Source organism: Capricornis sumatraensis, chromosome 12 (genome assembly GCF_032405125.1).
Source record: "Capricornis sumatraensis isolate serow.1 chromosome 12, serow.2, whole genome shotgun sequence".
Classification (NCBI taxonomy): Eukaryota; Metazoa; Chordata; class Mammalia; order Artiodactyla; family Bovidae; genus Capricornis; species Capricornis sumatraensis.
This window is the reverse complement of record NC_091080.1, coordinates 80,365,835-80,382,471: the sequence shown is the minus strand read 5'-3', so window position 1 is coordinate 80,382,471 and position 16,637 is coordinate 80,365,835. Positions and strand designations below refer to the sequence as shown.

At 38.4% G+C, this 16,637-nt stretch overlaps 1 protein-coding gene across 1 annotated transcript in view; it reads left to right on the top strand.

Moving 5' to 3' along the window:
* The window catches only part of LOC138089049 (ATP-binding cassette sub-family C member 4-like), a 127,787-nt gene that overhangs the window by 103,353 nt on the left and 7,797 nt on the right, over nucleotides 1-16,637 (top strand). Inside the window, 5 exon segments of the mRNA XM_068984372.1 lie at nucleotides 1,702-1,791; nucleotides 5,140-5,312; nucleotides 5,747-5,852; nucleotides 9,450-9,584; nucleotides 12,348-12,482. Coding sequence (XP_068840473.1) covers nucleotides 1,702-1,791; nucleotides 5,140-5,312; nucleotides 5,747-5,852; nucleotides 9,450-9,584; nucleotides 12,348-12,482 — 639 coding nt within the window.

Below are 16,637 nucleotides of genomic sequence, written 5' to 3'. Positions count from 1 at the left end.
TTTTGTAAACCTAATGGGAACAGCTAAAAGGAAGGGAAATCACCTGCATGTTAGGCTCTTAGAGGTAATAGTTATAAGAAGCAGTTTTTTTTTATAAACATCTAATGTAGAATGACGATTATTCCCTTGATGAGGAGCTCTTACCATTGCTTACATGTTGGTTCAGTCTTTGACTCTAAATTAGAGAGTTTTAAGGGAGACCTTAAATGTGTGCCTCATATTTTTCAGTGCTGTTCAATAATCATTTTGAAATGTCGTGTGACCAGTGACTTTCAGTGCTTTGGAAGTATATCGGCCACTTAATCAACTTTGGGCAAATGAAGCTCCCTCTATAATGTCTTTTTAATTTTCGATTTTGCTCAGGGATACATCTTTTTTGGTGGGATATAATTCTGCATCTATTTCTCTCTCACCAGACTTGAAACTAAAACAATAGGGAGAGAGAGGGAGGCTCACTGAGTGTCATTCTTCTTCATGACTAGGGAAAAGAAAGGTCTGTCTTCATCTTTCTTCTCAGGCTTTTGTGAAGTGAGGAGGAAAGTCCAGCCCCAAGGCCAGGCGGGATTTTGAGGCTGGTGATTCCAAACAGTTCTGGGCACTTGTGGAAGCGTCAGGTCTCCTCTTGTTCCCACACATGTGCCTCCCCTTGTTCTGCCCCCTTCACTGAAAGGAGCCTGTTGGGCTCTTCTCTGCTGCCCATATTCTTGTGACCTGGCTTACTGAGCCTTCCAGAGGAAAATGCAAATGGCCTACATGGGCTTATATACAAGATTTTCTCATGAATCCCAGAAAGGCATATATTTCCACAGTAATTACCTAGTGGTTCCTCCCAAAGCAGATGAATAGGAAGAGGTATTCATTAATTTAACATTTATAACATTATCTTAATAATGTTATTATGACACAGGTCACAGTGGTTTCAGGTCCTCCTTGCCTTGCAGTTAGCAACGAGGTTCTGTGAGGCAGGTCATCCTTATGCACAGGTGAAAGAACGTGGGGACCAGCTGGTGCAGAATCAGAGGAGATCTCTCTATGGACAGAGGAACCACGGACCCCAGGAGCTGACGTTCTCTTTGTTATGTGTGCAGATGTTCCATTCACACCTGTGGAGAGAGTCCTTATCCCAGAAAGCTGTTTTACTGATGGAGAAAATATCCTAGCTCATTCTTCAGTGCCAATGTGTGGAAATGTAATGGGTTTGCTTTGAGGCACAAACCACAACTAATTGTGCTATTGGTATTTCCCAGCATCACACCAGAATTGACAATGAATTTATCTAGTTTTCTTGATGTAAAGTTCCTCCAATAGGTATATCCTCATTTTGGGGGGAAGCAGATAATTGGTAGGAAGCAGTCTATGGGTCACAAAGAGTCAGACATGACTGAGCAACTGAATAGCAAGACATTACCAGGAAGGCATTTTTGAAAAATCAAATCTTCCTTTCTCTTCTTCTTAAGGTGACACTTTTGAACATTTTCTTTTGTTAGTGTCCAATGGTCCAGAGATATTTTGGAGCATACTTTCTACAGTGGGAGGTTAATTTAGAGATGCTATTTTATAAACAAGCATTTGCAGCCTTATTATTAATGATTATAGTGAATTGTGAGGGGATATTTTTTGGCACTTTAATTCTGTCCTGTAAGCATACAAACAACATGAAAGATGTTACAGTAATAACATTTCCTGTTTTGGGATATTTAGGAACCAGTTTTATTCATTGGAACAATGAAGGAGAATCTGGATCCCTTTAATGACCATAAGGAGGAGGATCTATGGAATGCCTTAGAAGAGGTAATTTTTGTAAGAAAATTAACTTGTTAGCATCAGTATATGATTATGTACATTTATAGTAGTGCAGAGTTGGGAAGATCCTCTGGAGAAGGGAAAGGCTACCCACTCCAGTATTCTGGCCTGGAGAATTCCATGGACTGTATAGTCCATAGGATTACAGAGAGTCGTACTCGACTGAGAAACTTTCACTTTCAGGTAATTAAAGAGAGTTTACTGGTTTAACTGACTTTGTTTACCTGCTAGGAGAATACAGATGAGATGGGTACATGAGTAAATTAAAATATGTATATAATAGTGATGGAAAGCAACAAGATAATGCCATATGATTTTATTTTAGCTTTCCCCCTAATACCCAAAGCAACTAGATATATTTTCTTGTCTTAAAATAGAACACTAAACTAGAATTTATAATTATGGGTTCAAATTCTACTAAGTGACCAAGTGAATTATTTACCTTAATTACCTTGCAATGTTCACTTTACTCCTCTGGTCTTAAGGAATATCAACTAAGTGGAGGCAACTAAGTAGTTTTTCATTATTAACTGAAAGATAAATGAGATCATACTAATAAAATGCTATGAAGTTTCAGAAGGAAGTATCTATAAAGGTAAGTTATATAATTGGAATGTGATAGTTACTTATTGACAATCAGGTTCTTTTAATGCTGCAACATGAAAGTAGGTAAGAGACCCTGGAGATTTGCTAAGTTTTTAATGGGTATGTTCATTTCTAGAGAATTTTCTGTTATTTGTATTATATGTCCTTTTGGCCCACTTCTGTGAATTTCTTCACCCTTGCATGCAAAGGATTTTGACTCGTTAATTTGCTATTGGTTTGTATACTTTGATACAAATTATTTTGTGTATTGGCCCTAGTTTTGCAAATTGATGGCAGGAACTGTATTTAGACTTCTAAAATACAGTCAGACTTTCCAGTTTTTCATAGGACCTAGCTTAATCTTTTGCTTTTAAAAGGTAACCCTTGATAAATAGGTATTAAATATTTGATTGACTTCTTCATTTTAGAGAAGTGTGGCTTATTTCTTTAAAAAACACATTGTTTTTTACACAAATCCAAATGACCAGTTCATGTTGTTTTGAATTGATGCGTTTGTCATTTAGTGCCATTCTTCCAAGGATAGCTCTGGAATCTGTAACATACAGATGAGCTTTGACTGTGAGCAAGCAGATTCGGAGACCTGATGATTTCCTGCCAGTAATTCTGATTTCTGAAAGAGTTCAGCGCCCAGTCTTTACACACCCACCCTGCTTTCCAACAACATGGGGATTTTATTTTCCTAAATCAGGTTGACTGCTTCTCCTTCTACTTGAGAAGTTGTGGACTCCTGATTTCATTTAAATTTGTGAGTCTTTCTACAGTGAAATTCTAGAAGAGAAGAAGTGAGGAGTATACTTAACGATCAAAGATAAAGATAGGATGATCCACTGATCTTGAAACCACAGGGTATATTTAATGGTGATAGCATGGTATCTTTAAAAAAAAAAAAAAAAAGAACTGGAAGTACTGGCAAATTATTTTTCTATTTGTTCCCCAGCTCAAGATCTGTCTTCACATGTTCTCAAGTACTAAAATTACTCCAGAATTTTAGAACACATTTTCCCATGAACAGAGAGGAAACGTTAATTGGGAGACAAATCCTGTCAAAAACTACCTTAGTACTTGGCCCAAACTTAATTTATCTGTACCAGGCAAAATTTAGTAGCCTCACAATTCTGAAAATGTTGAGGTGGTGGAAGTGGTAGATGACACTAAGATCTACCTTTATTTAAACTACATTTGGGGCTTTCTGTGAAAAGAAATGAACATGAGTTCATTTCACAAAGTGAAGCGATTAGTTTCCATGTATTGCTTCTGGAATTGACCCTGTTACTTGGTTGATATGTCCTAGAGTGAGAACTCATTCCATCACTTTGTTTCTCTAGGAATTGTTTATTACTTTTAAAAAGAAAAACTACCATATCTTTCATTGAAAAACATACAAATGTCATAAAGAAATAATTTCTAGAGGAACAGAATGATGAGATGATTCCTTCCTCTTAGAGTTGTCACTAAAGCAGTGAGGTCAATTTTCAAGTGAACTAAAAACCCAACTCATTGGTTTTTAAATGATTCTAAATGAAACCTGCAAACCCAAACTCATAGAGTTGACCTGCAAATGAGTGGGAGGGCACCAATGTGTTTTCTTCCTTAAGAACTTCCATTAAAAGAAAAAAAATTCTTAACCTATGTCCTCCTTCACTCTTGGCAGATATGGACATTCCAAAAGAAGACAGTCTTAAGAATGGAGCCCAATTCATCTTGGTTATTTCTCAGAATATGCCAAAAATACATTTTTCATATGCTGAATAATAGCCAGCTGATGGCCAAGTGAAGAAAGCTTATCAGAAATTAGTGCCAATTGGGGCACTTAAAAAGCAAGGACAGCTCTACAGACATAACATGAGTAGTGACTTTATCACATAAGTGAGCACTTTATCACTCAAAGGCTAAAAGAGTACAGTAGATAATGCTCTGGAAATGAATCATTGATATGTTGCTTCCATTAAAAGAGCAAAACAGCTTAGATACTAGGATATATGCAATTAAGAATATGGTCTGTTATGTCCAAACTGGGAGCATGCAGTTAAATGTTCAACATTGATAGTGTCTCTGTTAGGATGCAAGTATGTCTCATTACACAGGAAACCAAGACATAGAAATCTGGGCATCAGCAGTGTGTGCATTAGGAATCACATGGTTCAGCCCTTGCTGTGAGACAGCTCACATGTCCATTTCCTGGGCCTTGTATTAAAGTGAATGGGCTCTCCCTTGACTTCATTTACTGCCAGTCCTGCTCTAGTAAAACCTCTTCCCCATCTGTTGATTGGATTTCCCTGTCTCCTTCCAGCCCACACCAGCCTTTCTTTTTGAGAAATAGGAAGGTTCCACAACATGCAGAGAACACTGAAATCTTTCTGTACTGACTAGACTCTAGCATCTTTCTCAGTGAACGCTAATTGGTAATAGCTCTCTCCATTACCTGGCTGTACATGCCCATAAGAAGTCGTGAAGACCTCAAAGCCCTTATGTCTAAGTGAAAGTGGAAGTTGCTCAGTCATGTCTGACTCTTTGTGACCCCATGGACTATACAGTCCACAGAATTCTCCAGGTCAGAATACTGGAGTGGGTAGCCTTTCCCTTCTCCAGGAGATCTTCCCAACCAGGGACCATACCCAGGTCTCCCACATTGCAGGTGGGTTCTTTGCCAGCTGAGCCACAAGAGAAGCCTAGGAGGCTTGTCTCTTCAGTAGCAGTTTGTTTAGGAAAACGTTCTTTCTGTATCCACAGGTACAACTTAAAGAAACCATCCAAGGTCTTCCTGGTAAAATGGAAACTGAATTAGCAGAATCAGGATCAAACTTGAGTGTTGGACAGAGACAACTCTTGTGCCTTGCCAGGGCTCTTCTCAGAAAAAATAAGATACTGATTATGGATGAAGCCACATCAAACGTGGATCCAAGGTAATAAGCTGAGATCTATAAAACCTGGTATCCAAGATATAAGTGTGGTAAATGGAAATCATTTAGCGATGCTAAGAAAAATTTCTAAGAACTCTCATTGCCTTAAAGGTATCTCTTGTTAATATTAATGCAAGAAAACAAAAGAAGAAACCAAGACAAGTTATATGGGTGTTGTTATTTTGAGGCATCCTGAGAGAGCTAGATTTCTAAATCCAGCTCCTGATACTTTCAAGTGATTTTGAAGGAAGACTATTTCCCATTGTTTTATGAAAAATAGTCAGTCTCTAAGAGCTTTTATACTTATGTTTTTAGGAACAAGATTATGCCTTAAAGTGTCCATTTAAAAAACATTATAAAAATATCATATGATATTTTAAAGTCTTAAGTCAACTTTTCCAGTCAGTACTGAACGAAATTCACTTCTTTAATTCTAGAACTGATGAGTTAATACGAAAAATAATCCATGGGACATTTGTTCAGTGCACTGTGGTAACCATCACAAACAGATTGAGCAGCGTTGTTGACAGCGACAGGATAATGGTAAGACCCCTCACCTGCAGAGTCTCAGGTGTTTCCATTTATGCTCAGTCCTTCAACTTACCCTTCCTTGTAAAATTTGACAGGAACCTCTGGTAATTTAATTTTCTCGGTTTCTCCTCTCATTCCTGACAGTAACTCAAGTACTTAACTATACTTTCAGAATGTGCTATTAAATAATATATCCAGTAATTTCTTATTTTTATATTAACACATTATTGACCAGGGGATTTTTGCAAAAACTAACACCCTGGCTGGTGATTTGTTACATAAGGGAATATTGAAACATCTCTGGTCAGTAACATTCAGGTAACAAAAGATGTATCAATGCATCTCTGGTCAATAATGAGTTAAAAGTTTATTAAATTTTCATTTTTTTAAAAGATGTCCAATCCTGAAAATATGCCACATCCAAGTTATGGCTTCATATTTCAGAGAGGTAGAACACCATCATTTTGGCTAAGTCACAAATACTTCAGCATTTTTGTATTCCCTTAATCAAAAAATTAGCGTTTCATTTAGACTGCAGGAAAGTTGTTGGCTAAGGTTGCAGGATTTCACAGCTATTGCTGTCAAAGGTGAGTCCATGAGAAGAAAGGGCGTAATAAGAAAAACAAAGTATTTCAACAGGAACAATTTAATACAGGAAATTTTCTACATAGTAATCAAAGGGCTAGAAAAAGAAAACACTAGGGTAATAATTTTAGGAAGCAGCTATAATGTCCTAGGAGAGATCTCCAGACCTAAGAACTCAGAGGAGAAGCTCTAAAGAGTCAGTGCTCAGACCTCCAAGGAGAGGTCCCTGCCCAGGTGCTGGTCATATTTGTGAGGGAGCAGGATGGGGCTGGTTCTCCATGTGCTAACAGAAGTTGGGAGCTGGAGTCACATCTCACTGCTGAGGTGATGCTGCAGGAGGTACAGAAACCAGGTAGACCACTGGCTCCGACACGCTTTCAGTCTCCCTCGAGTGCCGGCTACTGGCAGAACCTAACAAAGGGCCAGCATGCCAAGGGTACTCTGAAACGTGATTTGCAGAAACCCAGCCACTGCATCACAGATAACAGCAGAAAAAGAAAAGTGCATGGGGGCTGAGATGCTGCAGATAAACAACCAGGAGGCCTCTTACACAGTAGATCTGGGCTGCACACACAGCAGGCTCCAAGTTTTGGTTTCTGGATGTCCGTCTAGTATCTTCCAGGTTTGATTGGTTCTTTCTTCCTTCGTAATTTAATAATCTAGTAATTTCCTTCCTTAGCTTTATTTCCTTCCTTCCTCCTTCTATTCCTCTTCTGTCTCATTTTCATCTTCTCTTTCTTTGTTCTTTCCCTGCTGGCTTATAAATGTTAGGATGTGGGTTTATAAAATAAGAAAATCATCCCTCAAAGGAAAATTGAGTTGTATGAATTGTCTGTAGATATTAACCCCTTGCCTTTTTGTTAACCCCTTGACGATAGCATCATTTGCAAATATTTTTTCCCAGTCTGTAGGTTGCCTTTTCATTTTGTTGACAATTTTTGTTGCTGTGCGAAAGTTTCTAAGTTTGATTAGGTCCAATTTGTTTATTTTTTGCTTTTATTTCTTTTGCCTTGAGAGACTGATCTAAGAAAACATTGCTACAATTTATGTCTGAGAATGTCTTGCATATTTCTCCTCTAGGAGTTTTATGGTGTCATGTCTTATATTAGGTCTTTAAACCATTTTGAGTTTATTTTTGTATAGGATGTGTGGGATTATTCTAATTTTATTGATTCTCATGCAGCTGTCCAGCTTTTCCAGCACCACTTGCTGAAGAGACTGTCTTCTCCGTTATATATAATATATATAGTTATATTATATATAACTATATATATTATATAAATATATATTTATTTTAATAGAAGGATAATTGCTGTACAATACTGGTTTCATTTCTGCCATACATCAACATGAATTGGCCATAGGTGTAGATATATCCCCTCTCTCTTGAATCTCCCTGCCACCCCTGCCCTTGTCTACCCTTTCTTAGATTAATTGACCACAGGTGATAGAGACCTGTGTTTTAAAACTGCATTTTTTCTTCTTCAACATCAAGAAGAGTCGTTATGTTTTATTGTGCTATGTTTAAGTAAAACTACACAATTTGGGTCATCTAAAGTGATGCAGCATATTATAGAACATTTGAATTACTATGTGGATGTGACAGATTCAGTTATTCTTGAACTCTTTTGAGAAAGCCATCCTTAGCAATGATTCACAGGAGTAAACAAAAAATTAACTGGAAAATGGCCTTTATGAGACAGTGTTTCCCATTAGATGCCCTGGGATGGAATTAACGGTGATACCTAGATATGGAAAAAACAACCTGCTTCCTGTTTAGAGTTTCAGTGTATTCTCTTAAGATACAGTCACTCTAAATATGACCTAAATGAAGAACTAAGTACCACCTAACATCAGAAGTATTTTTATAGCTATGTCATTTAAGCCAGTGGTTTCAGACTCTCTTTTCTACTTAAAATCATTATGCAAAGTCACTAATAAGTAGAAAGGCAGAGTTAAGAGCCCCTCCTATCCCTTTTAATTTTCAGCTAGGGGAATATCAGTGTGCACAAAAGGGCCAAACGACAGGCCCCTGAAGAAAGAAAAAAGAACCAAAGAAAGACAATTTGTGAAATCAGATTCAAATCCTCTGCAGTTCACATTGGGCTATCCACCCGGGTAATGTGTGAGCTGTGAGCATTAGAATTTGAAGCTCAATTTCTTACTTGCTTCTTTAGCCTTATTCAAAGAGAAAATTGGATTTCTAGAGATTTCTTCTGTACAGTGCAACTCTGCTAATGCTGCTATGTAGCAGCTCCTTTTGCCAGTCTTTCACTCTGAGAGTAATAAACTACAAAGTTAGGCTGAAGAAGCATCTTAACCTTTCAGACAAGGTATTCTGCCCCTCTCCAGTTCAGTTAAGTTGCTCAGTCGTGTCCAACTCTTTGCGGCACCATGAATTGCAGCATGCCAGGCCTCCCTGTCCATCACCAACTCCCAGAGTTGTGGTGGCTTGATGGTTGCAATATCCTCTGTTTAGTGATACTACAAGCACTTGTTTAGTTCACAACCCTTTGAAATTCTGGAGACATTTACTTTTTTCCCAAATCTTGCTCAGATTCTATCAAAACAACTTGACAATTAATTTACTGTCAGGTCACTGCCATCTGGTTTGTCTGACATTAACCTGCTTTTTAGATAAATTGAGATTGATTTTCTTGAACCAGGAAATTTCCCAACTCTGTGTATCTTTATAAATAGCCTTCAAAGCTCAGAATTTAAGCTAAAAGACTAATGATAACCACCCCAAATCCCCTTGGCAGAATTTAAAATATTTCACACTGCTGAAAACTCATTTTTCTTTCTTTCCTATAATGTTATAATAAAAAGTCAGGTTAGGCCTTTGTCTGCCTAGTAGAACAAGGCAATCAAACCATTAAAACACCAGCCAGGTCTACCACCCAAATAAATTTTCTCTATTCGTCTCCTGTCCCTTTACAAAATATTGTCTGAGTTATAATACTTTATTGCAAAACACTGTATACTATGGGTTTTTTTTATTTATTTTTTTCTGCTGATTAACAGGTCTTGGATTCAGGGAAACTGGAAGAATATGATAAGCCACATGTTTTGCTGCACAATAAAAACAGTCTGTTTTACAAGATGGTACAACATCTGGGTGAGACTGAGGCTAATGCTCTCATTGAAAAAGCAAAACAGGTGAGCCTGCTGCAGAGAGTTGTAATTAAAGTTCATCTCCAGGGTTCACTCTTAACACTAGGGGTCTGGTAACAAGCACTTTGTGCCCTTTTCAATTGGAAGCTTCCAGAAACTAAGCTTCATGACTGGGTCTTAATAACATGTGGCAAGTGGAAGGCAGATCTGCTGAGAATATGCAGCAGTGGTGAGGGGGGGTCACGATGTGTGCTCACTCATGTGCATAAGCGAGAGATGGCACATTGGTCTTCCCACTCGCTTGGACTCTGGATTCTGATTCTCATGGAGCACAGAATACTCTCATCTTGCAGAACCTTTATATTTCATTCTGATTGGTGCTCAGCACATTCGTCCCTTGATACAAGTGCTATCAAGGGACATCCAGTAAATTTTAGAGTTTAAGGAAAATTTTTTGGAATATTTTGGGTCTAAGAAGATCTACCAGGGAAAAGTGTAGGTCTCTTCTGTTTTCTAATCTGTAAAGAAAATACCTACCTGATACTGTCCCTTTCTCCCTAATTCTCTGTTGTTTAGACTTAGGTCCAGTTACCCCCCCATGCTTCCTCTACCTACTAGAAGATGAAATAGTCATCAGGACAAATCAAGAACTCACAATACCTAACTCCATAGTCAGAATGGTGCTTGAAGGTTTAACAAAGCACTTTCTCAGAGATGATGTGTGTGAAGTACTAAGCAGTGTACAGAGTGTGAAAAGGGTTCTCAGTGAATAACATTTAGATCACGTGGCATCTTCCTAACAATGGTCAGGTCCTACAAATGTGGTAACTGAGGTTTGGTTAAGGGACTTAGCCAATGTCATGTAGCTTCCTGTAATTCTTTCTGGAACAAGGTGGGAGTGGGGTTGATGGAGGGAGGGAAGGTCTGGTGTTCCTGCCCCTTGAGATGCATGGCTCAGGGTGGAATGAAGCTTCCCATTGAAACTTTATCTCTGAACAATAAATCATGGGTCATATTTCCTTTTTTATACTTTTCCACATTTCCCAGATTTTCACTTGTATGTAGAATAAAATTACTTGTGTAATATTTAAAATATCGCTTAAAGAAAATGTATCCCAGTATGTAAGTACTTCTTTGTGAAAAGTTTATCTAAAATATAGCCTAAGTTCCATCCGTCCCTGTTTCATCTCATTCTTCCTCCTCAGAAATGAAAAGCTGTACCTTCCACTGTTCAAAGGGTAGGAAATTGCACAGGGTCACAGAACGGGGTGAATAGTTGACAGAGTCATTCAAATTTAGGTTCAGGGATGACAGTCTGTATTCAGAACTTTTCAAAGTACTTATATTGTATGCAGATATAGAGTAGCTGCACTTGGAGCCCTATATTTATTTTTATGCCTGAAAATCAGAGTGCTTTCAACCACTCTAGTGTGTCTCCCAGTCAAACCTTACTTCTGAACATTTGATAGTCATTTGTGATTCCCTGTATAACCTAATCACAGAACAGCCAGGAATCTCTCAAACCCTTTTGGTCTTTTGAGCTTAGGTATTTCACATCAAAGAAAAATGTCCCCACCTATGTCTCAAAGTCTTCATTTAAAAACTGTTACTACTGTATATTATCAAGACATTGAGTAATGGAAATTGATCCCAGAATTTTAGATAGGTCCATATAAGATAATAGGATTCAACACCTTCATTTTACAGGTGAGGAAACTAAGATCCCTTAGAAGGAAGATGGCCCTATGTACTAATATATAACTGGTGTTAAGCTAAGTTTGCAACAGATACAAAATTAAAAATCTTTTCTTTCAATGAATGTTTTACATCAAGTGTAACACACATGCAGAAGTAAACATAGGTCATAGAACTAGAAATCTAATCTTCCTGGTCTAGTAATCCTGCACCTCCTCTAACAATATTAATGGTAAGTTACATTTGTCTAGTTCTTTATAATTTATTGTACATTGTTCTCACATGTATGATTTCACTTAATCTCATGATGGTTCATTTTTATCCATGTCATAGATGAGCAGATTGGGTCCAGGGCTCACCCAAGATTGCCTGGTCCTGGGATCACAGAGGGGCAATTACTGGGGGAGGCTGAGGGCTGCCCTAGATACTGCGTTCTGTGTCGAGTCTGAGAACACTGCTCCTCTGTCACATGGTAGCCAAGGCTGGACCATCACCCAGGTTCACAGCGTGGCAGAACATCAGGGTTGGATTTCAGGCCTGCCACTGGCTCAGGTCACCCCTATGGAAAGGCATAACGAAATACTTATCCTGATTCCCATCCCAGTTGATTACCTTGACATTATTTCTGCATGTGGTCAATCCTCTTAAGAGAACAAGCTGTCAGACCGTCAACTTTTAAAATTTTGTTTACTTATTTTTGGCTGCGCTGTGTCTTTGTTGCTGCGTGCACGCATTTTCTAGTTGTGGCAAGTGTGGACTATGGGCTTCTTCAGGGTGCTCGGGGCTCTCGTTGCGGTGGCTTCTTTTGGTGCAGAGCGCAGCTTCCAGGGTGCTCGGGGTTCTCGTTATGGTGGCTTCTCTTGGTGCAGAGCTCAGGTTCCAGGGTGCTTGGGCTTCAGTAGTTGTGGCACACAGCTTCAGTAGTTGTGGTGCATGAGCCCAGTTGTTTCACGGCATGCAGGATCTTCCTGGACCAGTGATCGAACCTGTGTCCTTTGCTTTGGCAGGTGAATTCTTACCACTAGACCACTGGGGAAGCCTAGAAATACACTGCCTTAGAGAGGAGGACTTTAAAACTTCTAAAGATGTTGTTTTTGTCTTTTTTCTCCTCAGGTGCACTTCAAAAGAAAATAGCCAGATAGCACTCACAGTGACCAGGTGACTATAAAGGCTTTCAGTGGACAGTCCTCAGACTTAATTTTGGAGTCAGCATTGCAATTCTACCATAAGTTCACGTCTATTCTGAAGGCATTTATCCAATAGTTTTTGCACTGCATGAGCTGTATTATATTTTCCTTATACCAGCAACAAATATTTACAGATACAAAATCTTAATTTGATTCCAAGCTCTTGCAAAAAGATTTTTATTTGTATATAATACTATTTTTTTTTTCTCATCCAAATCAGAGATTCAGGCCACCAGTAAAAGCTGTCTACCACGTTTTGTGCCTTGAGAGACTCCAGAGCCAAAGCTCATTCTCTAAGGTACAAATTGAAGTCATCACAGATGATTTTTGCTTCTCCCCAAATTATATACTGCTGTCCAATTATATTAGACAGGATTCCATTTACTTGAAGACTATGTGAAGTTGCCTTTTTGTCTCACCACTTCTTTTAACAGAACTGGGCTCCATTATCCTACCCAAAGATCTCTGGTTAAAACAGTACAGAGAAAATGGGAAAAACAAAAAATATAGACTAGTTTAAGTGACATTATATGAGAGCAGGGCATCCTTCCTCCGGAAAAAAAAAAAAAATACAGAAGGACAACATTATATATTTTAAAAGAGAAGGGAGAGAAAATATGCTAGGTGATTTGGTAAATAAGAAAATATGTATAATAACTTATCTTCTAGATTGAGGGATTTTTTTACATTTTTTTCATAAAATATATATAACAATTTGCCACATAACTGTTTTTAAAGATACAGTTGCAGTGGCAGTAATCATATACAGTATGCTGTGTAACCATCAATGTCTGGTTAATTTCTGGTAATTATTTTAGGATTATTCAGTTATTTCTACAGAGTCAATTTTGGTTAAGTTTCATTTCTCTAGGAGTGAATCTGTTTCTGTGAATTTTAAGTTTGATTAGCATAAGGTTATTCACAATATGTTATAGCTTTAATTTCTGCAGCATCTATATTTGTGGTTTAATGCTTTTTAATTTTCTTTGAGTCTTTTTATGAATAGTCTTACATGACTTTTTCCTATTTTCAAAGAATCAATTTTTTTGGCTTGATTGAATCTCTCTGGTTTGTTTTCTAGTTCATATTATTTCTTTCCCTCTACATTTGAGATTTTTTCCTCTAATTTCTTAAATTGGAAACATTAATTTTTAACTTACTTCTTTTTATAATTACATAGAGCCTTCCCCCCCCCCCCCGCCCCCACCTAAGTCCCACTTTAGCTGCAAACTACAAGTTTTGGTACTTGGCACTGATCAATAACCATAGTATTATGTAGTTTCTGATTTCTAATTTGATTAATTATATATTTTATCCATGAGTTATTAATAAGTATAAAGTTCTCTAAATTTAAATGCTAATGGAGTTTTTTCTGTTAGATTGAACTATGTGTATGTAACTGCTAACATTCAGCCTTTTTTTAACCTATAAAATGGTACTTTCATATGGTTCAACATGATAGTTTTATTATTAATATATAACTTTCATTTTGGTCAGACAACTTTAGATTGAGGTTTTTAAACCAAACGTAACCACATTCACAAATCCTTGTTTCCACCCTTTTATTTGGCAATTTTAAAATGTTATATATATAAACAGTAATGTTCAAATAAAAATCCTCCCCAAGTACTGGAATGTTTTTTGATACCTCATGCAGGTTGGTTCTCTGGGATGCAGATGTGGATGCTGCTAAGTGTTGGGGTGTGTATTAGGGGTGCCCCTGGCATTCCACACTTGTGGAATGAAATGGGAAGAAATGGGGTAAGGATACAAAGGGAAAAAGTCAAGCTGGAATACTGGCCAGGCAACCTTACCTGACCCTGTGGGGGCTCCAGAGTGAAGATGGCCCTTCAAGGTTATCCTGACATGTCCACTGGCCAGGGCTTTATACCTCTGCCTGCACAGGACATTGCATAGAGGCTGCCTTCAGAAAACTGGTGACTGAAGACTGCCCACTGGCAGCACTTTCAGCAGCTGAACAACAAGTCCTTGAAGGGAAGTGAGGACAGCGCGTCTCCATGTCCCCTCACAGCATGCGCCACAGCTCCAGAGGCAGGTGATAAGGGTGTGCTGTGGGCGAAACTCTTGGTAACTTACAGTTAAGTCAAAATGAGGAAGTAATTCTCCTTAATGCTCTCTGGTCTAAAAAAGACAAGGTCCATGTAGGGGAGATATCCACTGGGTCACCTCAGCTGTAGCCACCTTAAGGTCAATCCTCATCCTAGATAACTCGTATTTCTGTTATACTCTAGCCACCTCTCATTCATTAAACTGAACCACTTGTTTAGTGTCCTGTTTTCACCATCTTGAGATAATTTTTAAACAAGGGGCCCTCCTTTTTCCTTTTTGCACTGCGTCCCTTAATTTACATAGCCTGCCCCGACTGACTGGAGTCTGTAGGTTTTAAAACCATGGGCTTCTAGAGACTTGGAATTGCACCCTATTCACTTTTTAATTACATCTTCCATTTCCTTCTCTGGGGGACCTTCCTGACCCAGGGATCAAGCCCAGGTCTTCTACACTGCAGGGAGATTCTTTACCGTCTGAGCCACCAGGGAAGGAAAGGGGCTTGTCAAATACACATTCTACTCCAGGCTGTGTGTCCAAGGCAGAAGCAAAACATGTTCAAGAATAATTTCCCCATTCATTAAATAAAAAAATCATCCTTTTTATACACATGAAGTTTGTCACAACTGGGTATCAGGATATACAGTGAGAGAGTCACACAGAGAGTAGGAGGGAGACCTGGTCATAGACTCGGGTCAGAAGGAGCTCCATGCAGTTGCAACACAGCTGTCACTTAAGGAATATGGGAAAAGGTGGAGATGTTACTGGAAGACTGCAAAGGTGCAGGATGCTAATTAGATAAAGGAAGCTGTTCATAAGCTTCTTGCTTAGGAAAAAAAAGGAGGGGCACTTTGGTTCAGAACTGAGGAGTATAATTATTCAATAAACCATGACGGGAAAGGGGACAGTTTGAGGGGAAAATAATGGAGCCTATCTTATACTGAATACTAAATGAAATTCTAGCTGCCTTTGTTGTTAGAAAAGGAAGGGTAAAAGAACTAAAATAAAAAAAAAATTATAGAATTTTAGATGATGCCAGGATTGTAATAAAGACATTACATAAGCAACAGGAGAAAAAGAGGCTCAATATAATTAATGATATATAATGTAAAACTTCAACTAAATTACAATACAAATGAAAATCTGGCAAAGTATTATAAATACTGTTGCAAGTTATTTAAAAAGTATAAATGCTTCATAGGAAAAAATCCATTAACAACTGAAAAACAACAAATAGATAGAAAGTTCAGTTCAGTTGCTCAGTTGGGTCCGACTCTTTGTGAGCCCATGGACTGCAGCACGCCAGGCCTCCCTGTCCATCACCAACTCCTGGAGTTAACTCAAACTCATGTCCATTGAGTCGGTATTGCCATCCAACCCTCTCATCCTCTGTCATCCCCTTTTCCTTCTGCCTTCAGTCTTTGCCAGCATCAGGGTCTTTTCAAATGGGTCAGTTCTTCACATCAGGTGGCCAAAGTATTGAAGTTTCAGCTTCAGCACCAGTCTTTCCAATGAATATTCAGGACTGATTTCCTTTAAGATGGACTGGTTGGATCTCCTTGCAGTCCAAGGGACTCTGAAGAGTCTTCAACACCACAGTTCTAAAGCATCATTTCTTTGGCACTCAGCTTTCTTTATAGTCCAATTCTCACACCCATACATGACTACTAGAAAAACCATAGCTTTGACTAGATGGACAATTGTTGAATGCAGAGTTCCCAAGAATATCAAGGATAGATAAGAAAGCCTTCCTTAGTGATCAATGCAAAGAAGTAGAGGAAAACAACAGAATGGGAAAACTAGAGATCTCTTCAAGAAAATTAGAGATACCAAGGGAACATTTCATGCAAAGATGGGCACAATAAAGGACAGAAATGGTAGGGACCTAACAGAAGCAGAAGATATTAAGAAGAGGTGGCAAGAATACAAAGAAGAACTATACAAAAAAGATCTTCGCAATTGAGATAATCACAATGTTGTGATCACTCACCTAGAACCAGACATCCTTGAATGTGAAGTCAAGTGGGCCTTAGGAAGCATCACTAAGAGCAAAGCTAGTGGAGATGATGGAATTCCAGTTCAGCTATTTCAAATCCTAAAAGATGATGCTGTGAAAGTGCTGCACTCAATATGCCAGCAAATTTGGAAA